At 44.7% G+C, this 17,282-nt stretch overlaps 1 protein-coding gene across 1 annotated transcript; it reads left to right on the top strand.

Moving 5' to 3' along the window:
* Positions 1–6,951: 6,951 nt before the first annotated feature.
* SLC25A29 (solute carrier family 25 member 29) lies at positions 6,952–15,838 on the top strand. The gene is made up of 4 exons (XM_421366.7): positions 6,952–7,073; positions 8,225–8,268; positions 12,738–12,821; positions 13,502–15,838. Exons 1-4 carry the CDS (start codon positions 7,040–7,042, stop codon positions 14,243–14,245), a joined length of 906 nt encoding a protein of 301 aa, XP_421366.1. The 5' UTR covers positions 6,952–7,039; the 3' UTR covers positions 14,246–15,838.
* The last annotated feature ends 1,444 nt before the right edge of the window (positions 15,839–17,282 follow it).

Genomic DNA, 17,282 nt, shown 5'->3' with positions numbered 1-17,282 from the left:
AAACAAAAATTAAAGGATTTCTATCGATTTGCATTCCATGATTTCTCACTCATCCTTCCTGAAACACGTTCTGTGTTGGAGAGTATGTTTTATTCTACAGTGTAATACCATGCAAGGACAGCAAAAACTTAAAACCAGGAGTAAAATATTATCCAGTAAGAGGGCAATGTAACTAACTGCACACACACACGAGGTTACCCACAGACCACCCTTCTTCCACCTGCTGACCATACAGGAGTTGTTATGGTTCAGCAGCAGCCTCCACATGCCAAGTGGGGGAAATGGTGCTGTATCCTGTTCTCATACCAGAGAATTATGTCCCTATAGACGTGGGACCCAGCACCTCAGTGACATATGGGAACAAGGACATGGTTCCTAGCGATGGGCAGCCTTGTAGCAGAGACGTCCTCAGGCTCACCAGGGACCTTGGGAACCCTGCTGACATGAGGGGGTTTAGTTTTGCTTTTCTGGGAGCTGCTCCCAGGCCAAGTGAAGGAACTCATGGTGTTCCCACTGTGAAAGCATCACCATGTGTCCTACTCATCACATGTTCAGGGACTTTGATGGAGGGTGAGGAAAGAGCCTTCTGCTAGTGAAGTCCATGCAAGGCTGCATGCCAGCAAGCACAGACAAAGGTGTCATTAGAAGTGAAGGAAATTTCTGAGAGGTGAAACCTGTGTTATTGCTTCTGTTGTCACCCTCAGTTCTCACAGAGATCTTCAAGTTTCTCTTTCAGCAGATCAGTTGTGAGCCATTCCTACCACCCTTTCATGCAGGGAACACAACATCCAAGGATTGATGTAGTTCACTGCTAATCCAGCCTGCAGTGAGACACCATGGTCCACATCTGTGCAAAGAAGCACACAAGTCTCTGAGTCTCAACCCCAGTGGTCTTCTCAAAGCATGCCCTAGGACATCTGACACATGAAACATATGCTTAGAGCCTCTACAAGGATAGGACTCTGCTAGAAATAACTCAAAAGCCTTTCCTCTAGAAGCAACCTGTTTAAGAGAGATTTGTTCAAAACGGAGAAATTCCAAAATGGATTTGGAAAAAGAAGAGCATGGAAGACGCTGTTAAATGAAGACTGGACTGAAAATATAAAGTGATCTGCAAGAAATCACGAAACCAAATGATAGAAAAGAGAGGAATAGCTTAGCTTTGCAAAGCATGTGCTGGAAGAAATGCTCCATTTGCTTCACAGAAAGACTGTCTTCCCACTTCAGTAAGGGAAGTGACAGCAAGGTAACAGGGCCCTACAGATACGGAGCAAAATAGAGGTGCATAAGGAGCCTGTAGGAGAGCAAACAATATTAAGTAGCATCTCTTGAAGGAGACACAAAAGGAGGAGCGTCCCTTTATCCCTCTCCTTCCGCAGGATGCTCTCAGGACATCACCATCTCCATCCACCCTGCAAAGTGACAGAGCAACCAGCCCTTTCACCTCTGCAACCACCTGCAGCCTCACCCAGTCAGATTGGCTGAGAAAACGTTCCTGCCTTACTGCATGTCATAACACGCTGTATTTTCCACTCCTCTTGCACTGAGTTATCAAAAATTATTTCCCCACTGATTTATTTCAGAAAAATCCTTGACTGGGGAGGCTATTCAAACAGCACTGTCCCACTAATGTCACCGGGCTGTTTGCAAGTTGCAGAAGGGAAAGAGTGACAGCAACAGCACTGAGCTGGCAAAGCCTGAGCTGCGACTTGCATATCAGGGGGTAAGAGAGGGGCAGGACCTTCTGGCTCCATCTGCATTACCAGTTCTCAAATCAAGTTATCTCATTGGGCTTTATCTCAGGTACCAAAGGAAGAACAATAACACTGGGGACTCAAATATTCACTGCAGGAATTTTACAGCTCAACAAACAAAGCCCATAAGGAAACCATTCTGGCAGCTGCATTACTTCTCAGCAGGTATAAATGACCAGTGATTTCACCTATAGAAAGCTGAAATAAGGTTGTAATGTTTCTCACCTGTTCCCAAAGGAAGGGAAGATGATGACTGCAGTAGTTTAAGAAATGATGCAGATTTTTTTCTATGGCTGTAGGAGAGTCACTCAATCGCTCTACACCTGATCTTCTCATCAAAACAATGGGTTGCTGTATGCCCACTGCCATGGAGCTAATGCAGGGGTTTCAGGCACTTGTCCGACATCCAAGGGTTTCCCATGAAAAGATGGAAATAACATTAGCACCACCCTACACAAACACCCATGTGACACCCATCCTAATAGCACATTGAGCCTCTTTCCAATCTCTTCCACATTTTCAGCACTTAAGGATAGAAGACACGGACAGTAACCTGGCAGCAGGTCTGGGGATACAGCAGCTCCCTCCCCTGCTCCCGCTGTGGGGAGATATTCCCCATCCCTCCCCCGCTCTTCCTCACCTGGCAATAGTTCTTTCATTATTTGCCATGACCATATTAAGGCACAACCCTCAGCCCCCTCACAAGCAGCTGGAGTCATTCAGGTGTTTGGCTGCAAGACTCAAATCTGGTAGGCAGAATGATAAGCACAAAAAACACTGATGATGTTGGAGCAGCATCGGTGCTCTCTCTAATGTCTTTGGATCTGTATCTTTTCCTAGTACATGTACCCCTACAGTGACCTTAGGCCTCTGCTCCACACCTGTAAAAAAATCTATGGGATGCTGGGTTGTTTTCTTGTTTTTCTTGTTATTGGAACCACCTGATTTGATGTGATTTAACAACCTCAGAACTTCCTGGAAACTGGGAAGAAAACCCAGTTCTAGAGCTATAAACCATTATTATGTAGGAGTTTAGCTGCCAAAGTCACACGGGAAAGATTGTTGCAAAGATACTTAACTACCAAAACTGGCACCAGTGTGTTCAGAAACAAACAAACAAAACAAAGAATGTTTTCTAAATAACAGCATTGTTACGAGCTTATGCTAAGAGGGGATGTATAAAGAAGAAAGTAAGAAGATTTTTATCTTGCAGGAGAAGTGAAAACAAATAAGACGTTCAGGCCAAGTCTCTGAATGTCACATAAGCTCACGGCCTCGCCTATTGCTCTTTATTTTTCTTTCCCCTGGCTCCAGTTCAGGAGCTGTACGAGTGCCTATCTCTGGGTGCCTGGGAAGTTTCCACAAAGGCACCTTAGTCACGCTGCTCAGCCTGCTCTTTCGGTTTCTAGGAACATGGTGTCTCTCAGTATGACTAATGCAATAACAAACATGTTTCACATGGCAGCTGGGAGATGGGCAGGAAACTAACCTGAAGACAGGCCAAGATAGCTCTGTCCATACACCTCAGTGCTGTCGCTTTGCAATGCATTCCCCCTTCATTTTGGCTTTTTTCTCTTCATGCACTACTGATCGGTGCGCACCATACAGCACATCCTCGCGGCCAGATAACTCTGCATGTTGCTGCTGCTGGAGACCTGGTCTTCCAGTCGTTGACTTTGCACATGGATACAAAACGTGCCAGGAGATTTCAAGTACACAGTGTTGAAAGTGTATTTGTATAGCTGCTGGCAGGGAAAAACCATTTGCTCAGAGGAATGTTCCTGTAAGAACAAGCTGCCTAAAAACAAAGGCAGGAGACGGGCAGAAGAGGTTCTCCTGATAGATCTGCCCTTTCTACCTCAGAAATCAAGGACAAATCAGTTTTACCAGTTTCCTTATCTATGACATGGGCACAACTGCCTGTTTTTACTTCACTGAAACAGCTTGAGGTTATATCATTTATAAATCCAGATTGGACAGTGCTATAAAATGTCAGCTCCTGAGCTTTATCTTCCTTTTTTGGGTTTAGGCTTTGCTTTTGCTCACTGTCACCAGTCATACCTGTGTTTGTTGAGAGTCTGGCTAATATACATTGAGGGGGAGAGATGGGTACAGCTGCTTGGTGGACAGATAGCTGCTATTTCAGGTAACTGGATGTGGTGCACACCCTCTTATCTCAGTGCACCTCAGTGCATCTCAGTGCACTTCTGGCATCTTAAACCGTGCTGCCAAACAGCTCAGCACACTGGGTCTGTTGCAGCCCCACGCTCCACATCACTGACTGCATGCAGATGCAAAGTGTTTCTTCTCCAGGAGAGGCTCAGATCAGGTTCTCCCACCAGGCCCAGCTCTCCTCTTGGAGCAGAGGAGTCTCATATTTTGGGATCATGACCAGGAGGTTCTGGGGAATCATCAAGTCCCTGCCTGTCAGGGGGTCTGCCAGCAGAGGAGCTGCTTCAGCAGGACGTGACTCTTGTCCAAATGGATCAGGCACAGCCAATGCTTTTAAATACCTGTCTTATCAAGGGATTTCATCAGGCTCGGAAGTTTCAACATTTGATATACAGTACCTTTGAAGCCTGTGGGATAATAACATCAGAGAATACCCTAAAGGCACCCAAGGTCATAAAGTTAATGGATAATAAAGGCGTTTAGTCCACAACAAATAATACCATAGCTGCTCTCTTTACAGACAGCAGCTTCCTGAGTGTTTGGATTATCCATCACATACCACCAGTACTGGTTTACTACTGTTTTAAATGAGCAGCCACTCCATGAAGCACTGGCTGATCTTCAAGACTACTTGTACAAGCTCTGGAAAATGAGAGACTTTCTTTGCAAGCAGTTTGCTAGTGCAGATGCAACATTCACATGGCTCTGAGTATCCATGATCCAAACGCCACCAGCTTCACAGCATGAGAAGGGCACTGAGAGATGTTGCCCAGGAGTCTCTGAAGAGTGATCAAGGGAGATACAGCCACTTACTGATGATAAAATCACAAGCAGAAAGATTTTGGAACATCTGAGTCAACAATATGCACTCTATCGCACACTACTGACACCAAAACTTGCATATAAGTTCATCATAACTTTGCGTTTCTGTGCCTTTCCGAGCTGCACTGATGCTTCTTTGTTCTCCTCCTGGTTCCCTTCCTGCCTTTCCCCTCTCTCTTCCCATGTCCAGGTGTCCTTGGTGCTCACCTTCTCTCAGGTCTCCTCTGGGTGCCATCAGGGGCAGAACAAAACCGGCAGCGAGTGAGAACCAAGGGGAACATCCTTTCCACCCTTGTCCTCCAGTGTCAGCAGTAAAGCCTCCTCCACCTGAACAGCCACAGGTCATACCTAAAAGGCAATGGGATAAAGGGAACAGGGCTTTATAAGGACACAGTTTCTTTCTCTCAGACGTGGGAGTGCTGCTACTGTGTGAGCTGGTAGGCCCTCTCTTTGGTGAGCTCACATCTCATTGTCCAATGGGGATGCCAATCTCCTCTCAAACAAGAAATCCTTCCTCTCTGGGAATTGTGTTTGGGTCTGCCTCAGCAGAGTGGAAAGAAAGTCAGCCACAGCTGGGCCAGATCTATGGAGCGTGAAGGACACCAGAGCTCACAGCTGACCTCTGAGTCACGCTGAGAGCCAGAGGCATCACACATCACCATGGAGGGTGCATGATCTGTCACAGCCTTTAAGCTGTCCAGAAGAACAGTAGGAATGGGGAACCATTAAATCTGAGTTTCCTTGAGTATCAGGTCAGCTCTCCTCTCCGAAACTGTATGTTTGCTGCACGCATAAGGCCCTGGATCAATAGGCAAAATATCTGGCCTCATAGGACCAAACTGTGAGAACTCTATGACTTCCTTCCCTTTATCACAAAGCTCCTACGGAAGTCACACACAAGTATAAGCACCCCTATTGACTCACCACTATTGTCCTCACCACACAGAAACTCAATACAATCCTCTTTATTGATACAGCTTTGCCTCACAAGTGTAACTCAGATGGAAAACATCCGAGGAAGAAAAAATCAACAAATGGGAAAATAAGTTCATTCCTGGCTGAACCAACCCTTGAGGTCTCAGACTTCCTACCAACGAGCTCTTGATGTTCCCTGTTCTAATTCATAAAGTGCTCAGTACTCCCCCTGCCCCGCAATTTGAATTCAGGCCTGCTAGAGTGGGGTTCAGTGGCTGCAAACTGAGCTCATTATGAATAGCTTGAGCATGCAGGGACAAGACAGCCCTCTGCAGATTGGGAGGGGCTGCACAAACCCTGACGAGGAAACCAGAATTCCAGGAATCCTGAAAAACTGGAAAAGCAATCTGAAAAATAAAAGCAATGTAGCATGGACAGGTAGGAATAACTACATAGATAGGAACTGTGCAAATATGAAACTGTTCCAAATGGGAGGGAAGGGAAGGGAAGGGAAGGGAAGGGAAGGGAAGGGAAGGGAAGGGAAGGGAAGGGAAGGGAAGGGAAGGGAAGGGAAGCTCTCAGATACATGAATATGATATATTCAGGGTTGTCTGCAAATGCCTAAGGTAATCACCCACAAGTCACTGAGCAAAGCCTTAGGGAACAGCTCAAGAAACAAGAAGCCAACAGAAGAAAGAAGAGGGTAACACGAGCCAGAGATTGAGAATCAATCACCAGTACAATTCAGAGGAGAAAAGATAAAAGATTTAAAACTGTCTCCAGATAACTTAGAAAGTGGCTGCAAAGAGAGGGGAATAAATGGCTTTCCCCGCCAACTGTGGGTGAACATTGCAATTACAAAGCACTTCTGGTGGAGAGGGTGATTTCTGCCAGGCAGATTGCCTGGGAGATGAGGGGATTCGCAGCACAGAGGAAAACCACTCCGGTAAAGCCAAGCATTGCCTTTTCATTAACTGTAACCCAAGAGCAGCTAAATCTAGGGCAGGCTCTCGGGACTTGGTAGTTTCAGACCCGCTTGCCTTTGATTTTTACGTTCCAGACTGAGCTGCGAGAAGGTGGGAATGCTTAGGGGGCAACAGAGCGGGGGTTGGGGGGAGAGGGGGGGGAGCAGAAGAGCTGAGCGCGGCTCCTGCCCCTTTTCGCCCCATCCCCGTCCCTCCCTCCTCCTGCAGCCAGTGCCTGCCGACGGCGGGGGGGAGTTGTCCCGCTGCCCGCCCCTCGGAGGCGCGGCCCGGAGCCGGGCCGAGGGAGGGCGGTAGAAAGAGAAGGCGGGGGGAGCAGCGGCAGTGCGCGGCGAGCAGCGCGCAGAGGGCCGGGCCCCGCCGGTGGGAGCGGAGGGCGCTGAGCGCTGAGCTATGGCTTTGGATTTCCTCGCGGGATGCGTCGGCGGTGAGTCGGGGGTGCTGACTTAAAAGCATAACCGATAAATAAAGAAATGCAAAATTTCCTTTTAAAGGATGGAGGAAAGGAGCTTGGAAGGAGGGAAACACATGTTATATATTTCTTTCAGTTAAAACCCCTCTCCAAGCAGGAGGAGGAAGGGGAAGGAGCGCAGGGGGTTTCCTGCAGCCCCCGATCCGCAACGCGGAGCTTTAACGTTAAGGGGAGGAGGGGAACGATGCGCTGCTCGTCTTCCTCTTCCCTGTGTATCAGCTTATGGCCTCCGCTTGTTTCCCTCTGCTATTCTTAGCAGCCAACGTTGGCTGGAGGAAACCATTTACTCTCGCACCGTTTTGATTCTCTGCATCTGCAAAGAGATTCCCCCCCCCCCCCCCCCCCCCCCCCCCCCCCCCCCCCCAGCTTCTCATCCCTGCGTTGCCGGAGGGACTCCGGGTCGTGGCCTTTACGTTTTGGTGAGGTGGCAGAAAAACTGCCGGCCTTCGTGGTGTCCTTGGGCACTGTGGGCTGCCCCATCCCTCCAGGCAGTGCGTTCCTCCACATCTTCTGGGGGAGCAGCAGAGAGGACGCTTTCTGCAAACGTGTGGTGTGCCCCGTGCTCCCTCTGGGGCCAGAGGCTGTTGGTGGGTCATTGGTTTGGGATGGCAGAGGTACGGAGCTGAAGGAGCCCTTGTGTTAGGCAGTGCTCGTGTTTTTCAGTGCAGCGTATAACTGCCAGGCCTGTATGTAACACAGAAAGCCCTCTGATGCTGGCGTGAGGTAAAGGTGCTCCTTCTGCAGGTGCTGCCATCCCACCTGGAAAGGCTGTGGGCAGAGTGCAGGGAAGCCTCTTTCCTTTGGGCTGCCCCAGGCTCTCTGCGCTTCCCCACAGTGAGGTTTGGTGACAGAACTCCCCACAGAGGCACGATGAGCTCTCTGCCCTGGCCGTGCCTCAGGGTGAGGGGATCACTGATCATCCATGCGACATGATGTTGCTGTCGACCCCAAACCCCAGCCCTACCAGAGGTGTAGAGGCACCCAGTGCTGCTTAGGACCAAACCGGGGATCTCCTGCCATGCTGGGGTGCTCCCCGGCTGCCCCCCGCCATGCTGTGTGCCTCAGGAAGGTGGCTGCAGCTCATAACCCCGTCTGCTTTGTTCCAGGTGCTGCCGGAGTGCTGGTGGGACACCCCTTTGACACCGTTAAGGTGGGTTGATTACAAAACACTTCTAAGTAGAAAACTCGATTAGTACTTTTTCCTAAGGAGATGGGGAGATTAACAAACACCCCCAGGTGCTGTAGGAGCCTCAGTCTGTGACTGAAAGTTTGGAGCAAGCCTCGTTAGCTGCTCCTTATGGACTGGCAGCCTCCAGCCCTGCAGAAGTGAACACTCTTTGTATGCATGATTCAGCCCTGAAATATGAACAAGTGTTGGCCCAGTCCCAATTCCATCAGTGCAGAAACATCATTGCATTTGAAAATAGGATCTTACGCTTAATTTTGTTTTTTGCCCCAAGATCTGCTACTTGCTCCTCAGGCATTGATTTGTTGCATAAGCCCAGGGATGTAAGTGGACAAAAATCCACAGCATGAAGCTTGTTGGGGGCCTTTTTCCTCCCTTTAGGCATAATACATAAATATTCTTTATAACTTCCCAAGTTAAAATCTATTTCCTGACTGTTAGCTTTATGCTGTATGCATACTAAGAGTAGCTAAGGCCTTCTCAAAGCCAAAATTTTTGGAGGGTGTTAATTTCCCTGGAGGCCCTTCAGCCAGGACTTTAGGGGTCCCAGCCTGTTTTTCAGCCCTGGATGATGACCTGAGTCACTTTCTGGCAGCCTTACCTATAATCTCATGCTGGAAGAATAGAAAAGGGGACATCAGTGTATTTACCACTGTGTTATACCCATATCACTTGACTGCAGCATGCCAGCTGTGATAGCTATATTTGGAATACCTCTACATTACTGAATTAGATATGCAAGGGCTGATAGTATTACAGGGGTCATCACCATATTATGTATTCTAGCCACACGATTGACTCAACACTGAACAGATTTTCACAGCTAGTGGATTTTAGTCCTTGCCAGCCAAGTGCAAGCTGCTCAAATAGTTGAACAATGATCGTATGTTTCTGAGAGTATGGTTAAGTTGGCTGTTACGTAATTGGGTTGAATTCCACTAAATGATTTCAGGAATGGTAGCATCCAGACTTGAACGCTTTTTTTAATGGTGGTACAGGGACAGCTGTCTCCTCTCTCCCCATCCTGCCAAGTTTTATGTGCTTAATTCAAAGTGAGAGTCATGGCACTGAAGCCAGCAAAACCACTAAACCTTTGTGCTCATACTGATGTTCAGTGTTGGGGAGGGGGTGAGGAAGATGTTTCACATTATAAACAGCTCATAGTACATGAAACTAAATGCTTAAGTGCCTGCAAAGCGGGGGCTGTCATGCTAGTTCTGGCAGATGGATTAATGCAAAAAAGATGTATTGGCTTTAGAAGGAGCATCTTGCTGTACTGTAGAGTGGAGCAGTTTTGTTTCCAGATGATTTAAAGCATTTTGCAAAATCCAGCATGGAACGTGGCTTTCATACCACCAGAAGGGATAATGTTTATCTGTCCTTTGTTGGAGGGCAATACTAATGCTTGTGTTATTAGCTGGCATAGTCACCACTGTACGTGGGGAAAACTAACGCCATAACCACTCTTTAAAAAAGAAGAAAGCCTACTGTGTTGCGTATGTATATATGTTAAGAATAACTCTTTGCATTTCTGCGGTTGGCCATCACCTTAGACTTTGTTTTGCTATAACTGAACAGTGGGGAAGTTGCTTAGATAAGCCAAAATTTTATTTCCACCTTGCCTTTTAAGCTTTTTTTTTTGCTGGTGCTCATGCTTCACAAGGGGGAGGGGGCTGGTGGGACACGCAGGGAGAGCCACGCCTGGGAAGCCAGGCTGAGAAACCCCCTCCGAGCTGATCCCAGAGCTGGCACACTCCTTAGCCCTGGTTTGTTGATGTAATGTGTAAAATTGCTTTTTTGCTTTTAACTGCCTTTACTTTCTGAGCTAGGGGCTGTCTTCATTAACAGCAAAAGTGTTACTTTGTTGTAGATGAGAGATAAGCCTCATCACGGGAGAGTTACCTAGTAAGTATAGCCCAGGTGAACACTTCTGTTTCTCTCAGTCTTAATTTATTCCAAAATGTAATAGTTCAAATAAAGATCTAAAAGACTTATGAAGCTTTTATCCTTTTTTTTTTTTTGGTTTTAAACTGATATGTCCCTCTTCTACTACTGTGACACGGAGGGAGCGGGGTTTAAATATCTATTTAGCTATTTATGAATGTAAAGCCTTATTCTGAACCTTTCTGGTATGCATTTCTCAACTATGTGCACTTCCACACGCAGTGGCTGTAAGACAGAACCTCAGGTCTTACCCACGACATATCCCTGGAGAACACTAATTGCTCAAATGTCTCTAAATCACTTATTTCACTGTTAACTGTTTGGAGCGTTAGAAGGTTTTTTGTTGGTTTGTTTTCCTTTGTTTTGTGTAAGTCTTTAACAATGTGAAATTATATCTTGCCACTCTGACAGCTGCCTTATTAACAGCAGCTTCGAATAGGAAAGAAGCAAAATGAAGGGATGTGATGATTGTTGGTCAATGAGTAAATAAAGAGCTGAACTCTGTAAATGATTCATCCTTCCCATAGGTGTACATGCTAAATTAGAACTTGTTGAAGATAATATTAATACCCATGAAATAAAGCTTATCTACATTATTGCCTCACCTAGCAGTTTGCTGCTGCAGGTACTGCCATCTGATCTCAAAGCTAAGAGCTGCTTTTCTTTCTTAGGTGTGATGTGTCAGTACTTCTAGCTTTCTGAACATTTAGTCCTACAACATTAGTCAATGTTTCGTAAATCATGTAGTTAAAAGTAGTAGAAGCTCTATGCTGCGAGGAAATTAAACCTACATACACAGTATTGATTATTCTAACTTGCTAAAGGTACTCGTATGGAGAAGTAAAAAGGCTGCTAAGCTGTAATTCTCCCAAGGCCCATATATTTGGAAGCCCTCTAACTTCATAGCTGAGGTTTGAAATAACAGCAATAAAACGATAAACGTCAGACCAATGTTTTGTGCCGTTCTGACAGCTCATTGACATGTATGGCTTTGCTTATGGTCCTTCTTCTTGAACAGCTTTAATAAACTCAGCTACTTCAACCCCCAACCTGACTCTGAATAACAAAGGATTTATTTGCTTTGAATCCTGCTCTAAGCCTGCTCCGAACTCTAAGATGTTGTAAAACCCTGTTCCCTCTTTGAAGACTTGAGGTTGCCTCAGTCTCCAAGCATGGCTTAGCATACTCTAAAGTGCATTTTAAAAAGACTCTAAAAACTACAGCTTTGATTTACAAAGCATGAAATGACACGTCGTGATGTCAAAAACACTCAAGCTATTCTTCTCTTCCCTTGAAGAAAGCTTACCTTAATATGGGTTTCTAAGAAACCACATCCCCAGATTGGCTCTAGACCCGTGTAATCTTAGGGGCCTTTCATTCTGGTGGTAGTGAAGTTACTTTAGGTACAAAGGGGATAAAAAGACTGAAGTCAGGAATTTCTCACACCTAATAATCCTTTCTTTTGTTCCAAATAAGTCTTGATATATTTTTCTTTTCTGCGGAGCTGCCACAGCAGTAAATGTTTGATAAGCACCTCCTCTGAGGAGTACTTGAGCCCTCCATGCTGAGATCAAAGTCAGATGTCTAACTTGACCACTCCGGTGAAACCAATTACTGAGTTACTGCAGTGCAGGGTTTTGCATGAGCTATGTAGCTCCAAGGCTTTCTGTTTCAGTGAGTTGAAGGCAAATTGGCAGGAAAACCTGAACCAGACATTCCCATCAAATGTTAGAAACCACCTCAAAAAAGCATCCATCTCGCATTGTCACCACTCGCAGTAACATCACCTGTTGTGTGGAACGTACTATATCCGTTCTATAAAAATTAATTACTAACATTAAAGGTGTGATACAGCCACACCCTCTCAAGTGGTTTGCTTTCAGCAGACTAAGATTAAAAAGGCTAAGTGACTTCTTATTCCTTTCCCTATCTGAATGTAAGCTGTCTTAAGTCTCTGCCCCTTGATACTCTGAAAAAATCCCATCCCCATGAAGGGCCTCAAGCCTGATAGCCAGAAGCACTACATGTGTTGTTGAAAGCTCCCAACCTTTTATTATCTTCCCTATTTCACACTCGACTTGTAACTATTTTTTTATAAAATGCTATTGGGTTTGTACAGATATTCCTGAGTGTCTACAGAAGTATTCTTGGCAGCGAAAGGAAGCCCTGGTTGTGTAGTCAGGACAGGAAAGCTTCTATCTGAAGCTGTAGGAAACAGCAGACCCCGTTGTACTTTCACACATTCCTCTTCTAATTTTCAAAATAAGTTAGTCATCTTCCTGCCCTCATTTTTTTTTTCACTCTCCAAAATAATCCTAAACTCTCAAGAAAACGCTTTTAAATGATTTTGCCACACATGGCATTCTAACGTCCAGTCTGTGCTCGTGCATATGTATTTTATAGCAATTCTTGATGTATGTAGAAGACACTACTTTACCAGTTATGCTGCTCTTGACATACAAAACAGTATCTCATACCGCTTTTTATAGGTTCGTCTACAAGTTCAAAATGTAGAGAAACCTCTCTACCGTGGGACCTTCCATTGCTTTCAGTCCATCATAAAGCAAGAATCTGTAAGTGCGAAGTTAATGCTTTCTCTGTTCTGGATCTTCATACATGTTGTATGAGGAGGGTGGGAAAGATGGTAAAAAAGAAAACCCTACAAATACCATAATCAAGAGAAAAGCATACTCTGAATCTCACATGGCCACACACACAGTAGTATTTTGCACTGGGGTGTTTAGGCTTGGTTACTTATGTTCAGAAGTTTGCTGAACATTTCCTTATGATTCCTTAGGACATCATTAAGTTTGGAATTTGAAATGCCAAAGTGAAATTTTTAAACAACCAGTTACTCAAATAGCTGATTTGCTGAGAGTCCAAACAATGAGAGAATAAATTAATGGCTTTTCTCTTTCTCCGCCGGAGCTCAAAGACCATAACTAAAGGGGTGGCTTTAGGGCTTTTACTTAAAAATATGCATGTAAAACTTACCAGAAAACTTTTATCTTCATGGACTGAGAGATTATTTTCTGAATGTACTCAAGTATGCATTTGCACTGCTGAAAACGTTTAGGTGCTTGCATTCCAGGCAGAGATGACGTTGTTACAAAGCTAGTTTTAAGTGATCTTCTATCCACAGTTGGGAAATTAGAGCATGAGTGAGAGGCAGAAAGGGCATTTGCTACACAGCTTTAGGAGGTTATCAACACTAGTGCTAAAAACACTATTTTTCCCTTCCTTCTTCCATCAGGCTTTTGGACTCTATAAAGGCATTGGGTCACCAATGATGGGACTTACCTTCATTAACGCAGTCGTGTTCGGTGTGCAAGGAAACACACTGCGTGCCCTCGGCAAAGACACTCCTCTGAACCAGTTCCTCGCAGGCTCGGCGGCTGGGGCCATCCAGTGCATCATCTGCTGCCCCATGGAGCTGGCAAAGACAAGGATGCAGCTTCAGGGAACTGGTGAATACAAACAAAAAACGAAGAACTACAAAAATTCTCTGGATTGTTTGATCAAAATCTACCGAAAGGAAGGGCTGAGGGGCATCAACAGAGGCATGGTCTCTACAGTCATAAGAGAGACTCCGAGCTTTGGCTTTTACTTCCTGACCTACGACTGCATGACCAGATACTTGGGCTGTGAAGCTGAAGACAGTTACGTTATTCCCAAACTGCTGTTTTCCGGGGGGATGTCCGGGATCGTATCCTGGCTCTCCACCTACCCCGTGGATGTGATCAAGTCCCGGCTGCAGGCAGATGGTGTTGGAGGTGTAACGCAGTATAAGGGCATCCTGGACTGCGTCAGGAAGAGCTACCAGGAGGAAGGCTGGAAGGTGTTCACGAGAGGCCTCACTTCTACGCTTCTCCGAGCTTTTCCAGTCAATGCAGCTACTTTTGCTACTGTCACTGTGTTCCTAATGTACATGAGGTCAGAAAATGACCTTCGTGAATGTGACCCAGGCCCGGTAATCCAGCAGCCTTCTAGTCTGTGAGCAGCGTGTGCTTATAACCTCGATATGAAGCCCAGCTGTCTTCTCAGTGTAAACAGCTGATCCGCACAAGTGGTGTAAATGTATGCTACCTGTATAAAGAACTCCTAGATGCATCAAATTAGGATTTCATCTCATTACTTGTATAAATAGCATATGACTTTATAAAGGACTTCATAACCAATAGTATCCAAGTAAGATGGGGACCTGCCTTTAGAAAGTACTGTACTGCTGGGGCTCCAGAAGAGGATCTGGAGAATGTTAAAGCACCAGAAATCAGGTTTTAACCCGTGTCCTGAATGACTGAGCTGAATGAATGCAGAAGTGTGTTCAAAAAAGAAATGCTTTTTGCATGTAGCAGGAGCACATATAGTCGTCCAAGATGAAGTAGGGAGAGGGGAGAGGAACTTAAATGCTGGAAGCATTTTGCAGGAAACCCTGAACTATTTAAGACATGGATTAATGTTCAGCTAGCCTCATGTTTTACTTTTCCTCAGCTTGTAAGTGTCAGTGGTTTTAGTAGCATCATTACTCACACTGGTTTGCTACAAGAAATTATTTGTTTCCAAGCTACTCCCTTACCTTTCAGATTAAATATGTCAAGCACAAAGTTAGCATTTGCACTTGTATTTACTTCTTCCTTTAAATTTCAAGGCTAGTAAGGATTAAGGGAAAGTCAAGGCTAGCAAGACTGATGTTGTCTGCCTTCACCTCTACTACTTGTGTGGCGGTGCACGGAGTGTGTGGAGTGGTTTCAGGCCATGTAAGCTTTGTTCTCTGAGTTAATGCAACTTTGTGCCACTTCTCCCAAGGTGCAGCGTAGCAGCCAGTGATGTACAGAAGTCGTACCTGTGTTATTGCACAAAACGTTAGTGGGTGTAGTGTTAGCTTAGCAGCTTGAAGTACCGTGGAAATATGCACATCTTTAGATCTGGAAGTTTTATACCTTCCCAGAAAATAAGGGGCGTAAGTGTAATGGTTCGTGTTGAACGCACTTGCATTGTGAATTTAAACATTACTGATTTCTATGTATTTAGTTACAGTGCTACTGAAAAGACTAGAAAGGGTTTTGGAGAACTTTCTTGTTACGTGAATCTGCTGTGTTTTATTATTATTATTTTTTAGCAGTCTGCTCAAGAGGGATTGCTTCAGTCAGAGCTTTAAAATGCAATTCAACATCTGGAGTAAGAACCACACATATAGGGCACAAATAGCCAGGAGAACGAAAGGAGTGCATGCATGTTGGGGAATGTTCTAAAACATATCAAGCTACTTCAGTAAATTTGTTACATTTTCAGTTGGGACAAGTGCAATATGTGTTTAATTTATATGGATTTTTATAAAGAAACCTTGTTTCATAGCATTTTGCACTGTAACAACATATGCTGGAGAAACCTGTAAAACTGATTATGTGTTTTTATACCTTGAAGGTATGTTGGATGTTTTAGTGCCTACTTGCACTGAGATTCAAATTGAATGTTAAATCTGTCTACTAAGCTGCACATGCACAACTCACAGCAAAGACCATTTACACCTTTGTACAGTAGTCTGTAATTATTGTATATAAAACTGAGGGAATAAATTTTTTTAAAGATATTGATATCCACTCTTCAATCTTTCTTATGTTTTGCTCAAATACTTCCTTGTTTTAAACCTAGCTTGCCAAAGGGTGGGCTTTCTGGCTTTTGCCTGAAGAAACGTGTTCTCCATCTGCCTTCTGTACACCACCAGGAAGGAAAGCATCTTGCTCCAGCTTGAAGTGCATCAGCTGGTTGAAGCAAGAAGGGAAGCTATCTGACCTTGCTTCTTCATGATGATCTCTTCAGCAAGTAGCTCACTTAAAGATATTTAGCTACCAAGAGAACGGTCCTGCAATGGAGTAGGGGGAGTATTTGGACCCTTCAAACTCCACGTATATTCAGTCTAAGTAGAATTCTCTCAGCAAGAACAACAGCTTTGAACTGGGGTACAGAAATAAAAGACACGGAGTAAGCAAACAGTGTCCTTAGAACTACCAAGGTTGGAAAAGACCTGAAGGTCATCAAGTCCAACCGTCCACCTATCACCGCTATTTCCCCACTAAACCCTGTCCCTTAGTACAACATCTAAACATATCTTGAGCACCTCATTTTTCCTAATACCCAACCTGAGAGCCCGTAGAAGTAATTTTTCAACCAAAAAGGCCATATGTCCTTTTACTCACAGTGTTTGCTAAGGTGTTCTTTCCAGAAATTGATTCACATGGCACTTGAAGGAAATAATCCGAGGTGGGCACTAACAATTACTGATACTGCATTATCACCAAGTTTAAGGGTAAAAGCCAGCTTTCAACCTTTCTGATGTTCAAGAGGGATTCAGCTGCTTGAAATCCTTGCCATTTCAAGCATTTAAATAAGCTACAAATTGCCTCAGCCTTTCTAAACATGGTTCAGTTCCTCTGTACTAGATTTTTGCTGTCAGCCCATATAGCCAAGTAAGAACAGTATTCTGCTCGTTCCAACAAGCATTATGGGTACTGGATAGGAGAAGCTCCCCAACAACAGAAGGGAAGAGGGAGGTAAAACACACTGAGAGCAAAACTCACCTACCACCAATTCCCTGTGCTTTACTCCTTCTGATGACCCACCCTGTTACTGGGTGGCTCATATCAGTGTTATAAATTACAGCCACTAACATGTTTAAGTAGACAAGAGGGGAAAAAAACCACAGGCTTACACAATGTCAGCAATGAAAACAAAGCTTTGACCCAATGTTCCAGAGAAATTGAGATTACTTTTAAACAAGCATGAACATGAGAAATTCCTACGCTACAGAAAACTTTTCAGTGACAAATTACACTGTACAAAGGTAGACGTTATGGAGTTACAAGTTTCATAGAGGTTATTAAAGCAGATCTCAAGCCACAGTAGAAAAGAAAATAAATTAAAACCTAAACATAAAAGCTGACCCAGCATAGATGTGTTTGTTCTGTGAAATTAGATATATTTGCTATGATGCTAGAAAACTACGTTAACAGCTGTTGTTAACCAGACTTCTGATA

Source organism: Gallus gallus, chromosome 5, assembly GCF_016699485.2.
Source record: "Gallus gallus isolate bGalGal1 chromosome 5, bGalGal1.mat.broiler.GRCg7b, whole genome shotgun sequence".
NCBI lineage: Eukaryota > Metazoa > Chordata > Aves > Galliformes > Phasianidae > Gallus > Gallus gallus.
This window is presented reverse-complemented; position numbering and strand designations above follow the sequence as displayed.

Bases quoted from the DNA above. Each gene is read 5' to 3' on its own strand.
- SLC25A29 (XM_421366.7), top strand. From the start codon at position 7,040: ATGGCTTTGGATTTCCTCGCGGGATGCGTCGGCG. The intron at 7,074-8,224 runs GTGAGTCGGGGG...GCTTTGTTCCAG, and splicing joins CCTCGCGGGATGCGTCGGCG to GTGCTGCCGGAGTGCTGGTG. The intron at 8,269-12,737 runs GTGGGTTGATTA...CGCTTTTTATAG, and splicing joins ACCCCTTTGACACCGTTAAG to GTTCGTCTACAAGTTCAAAA.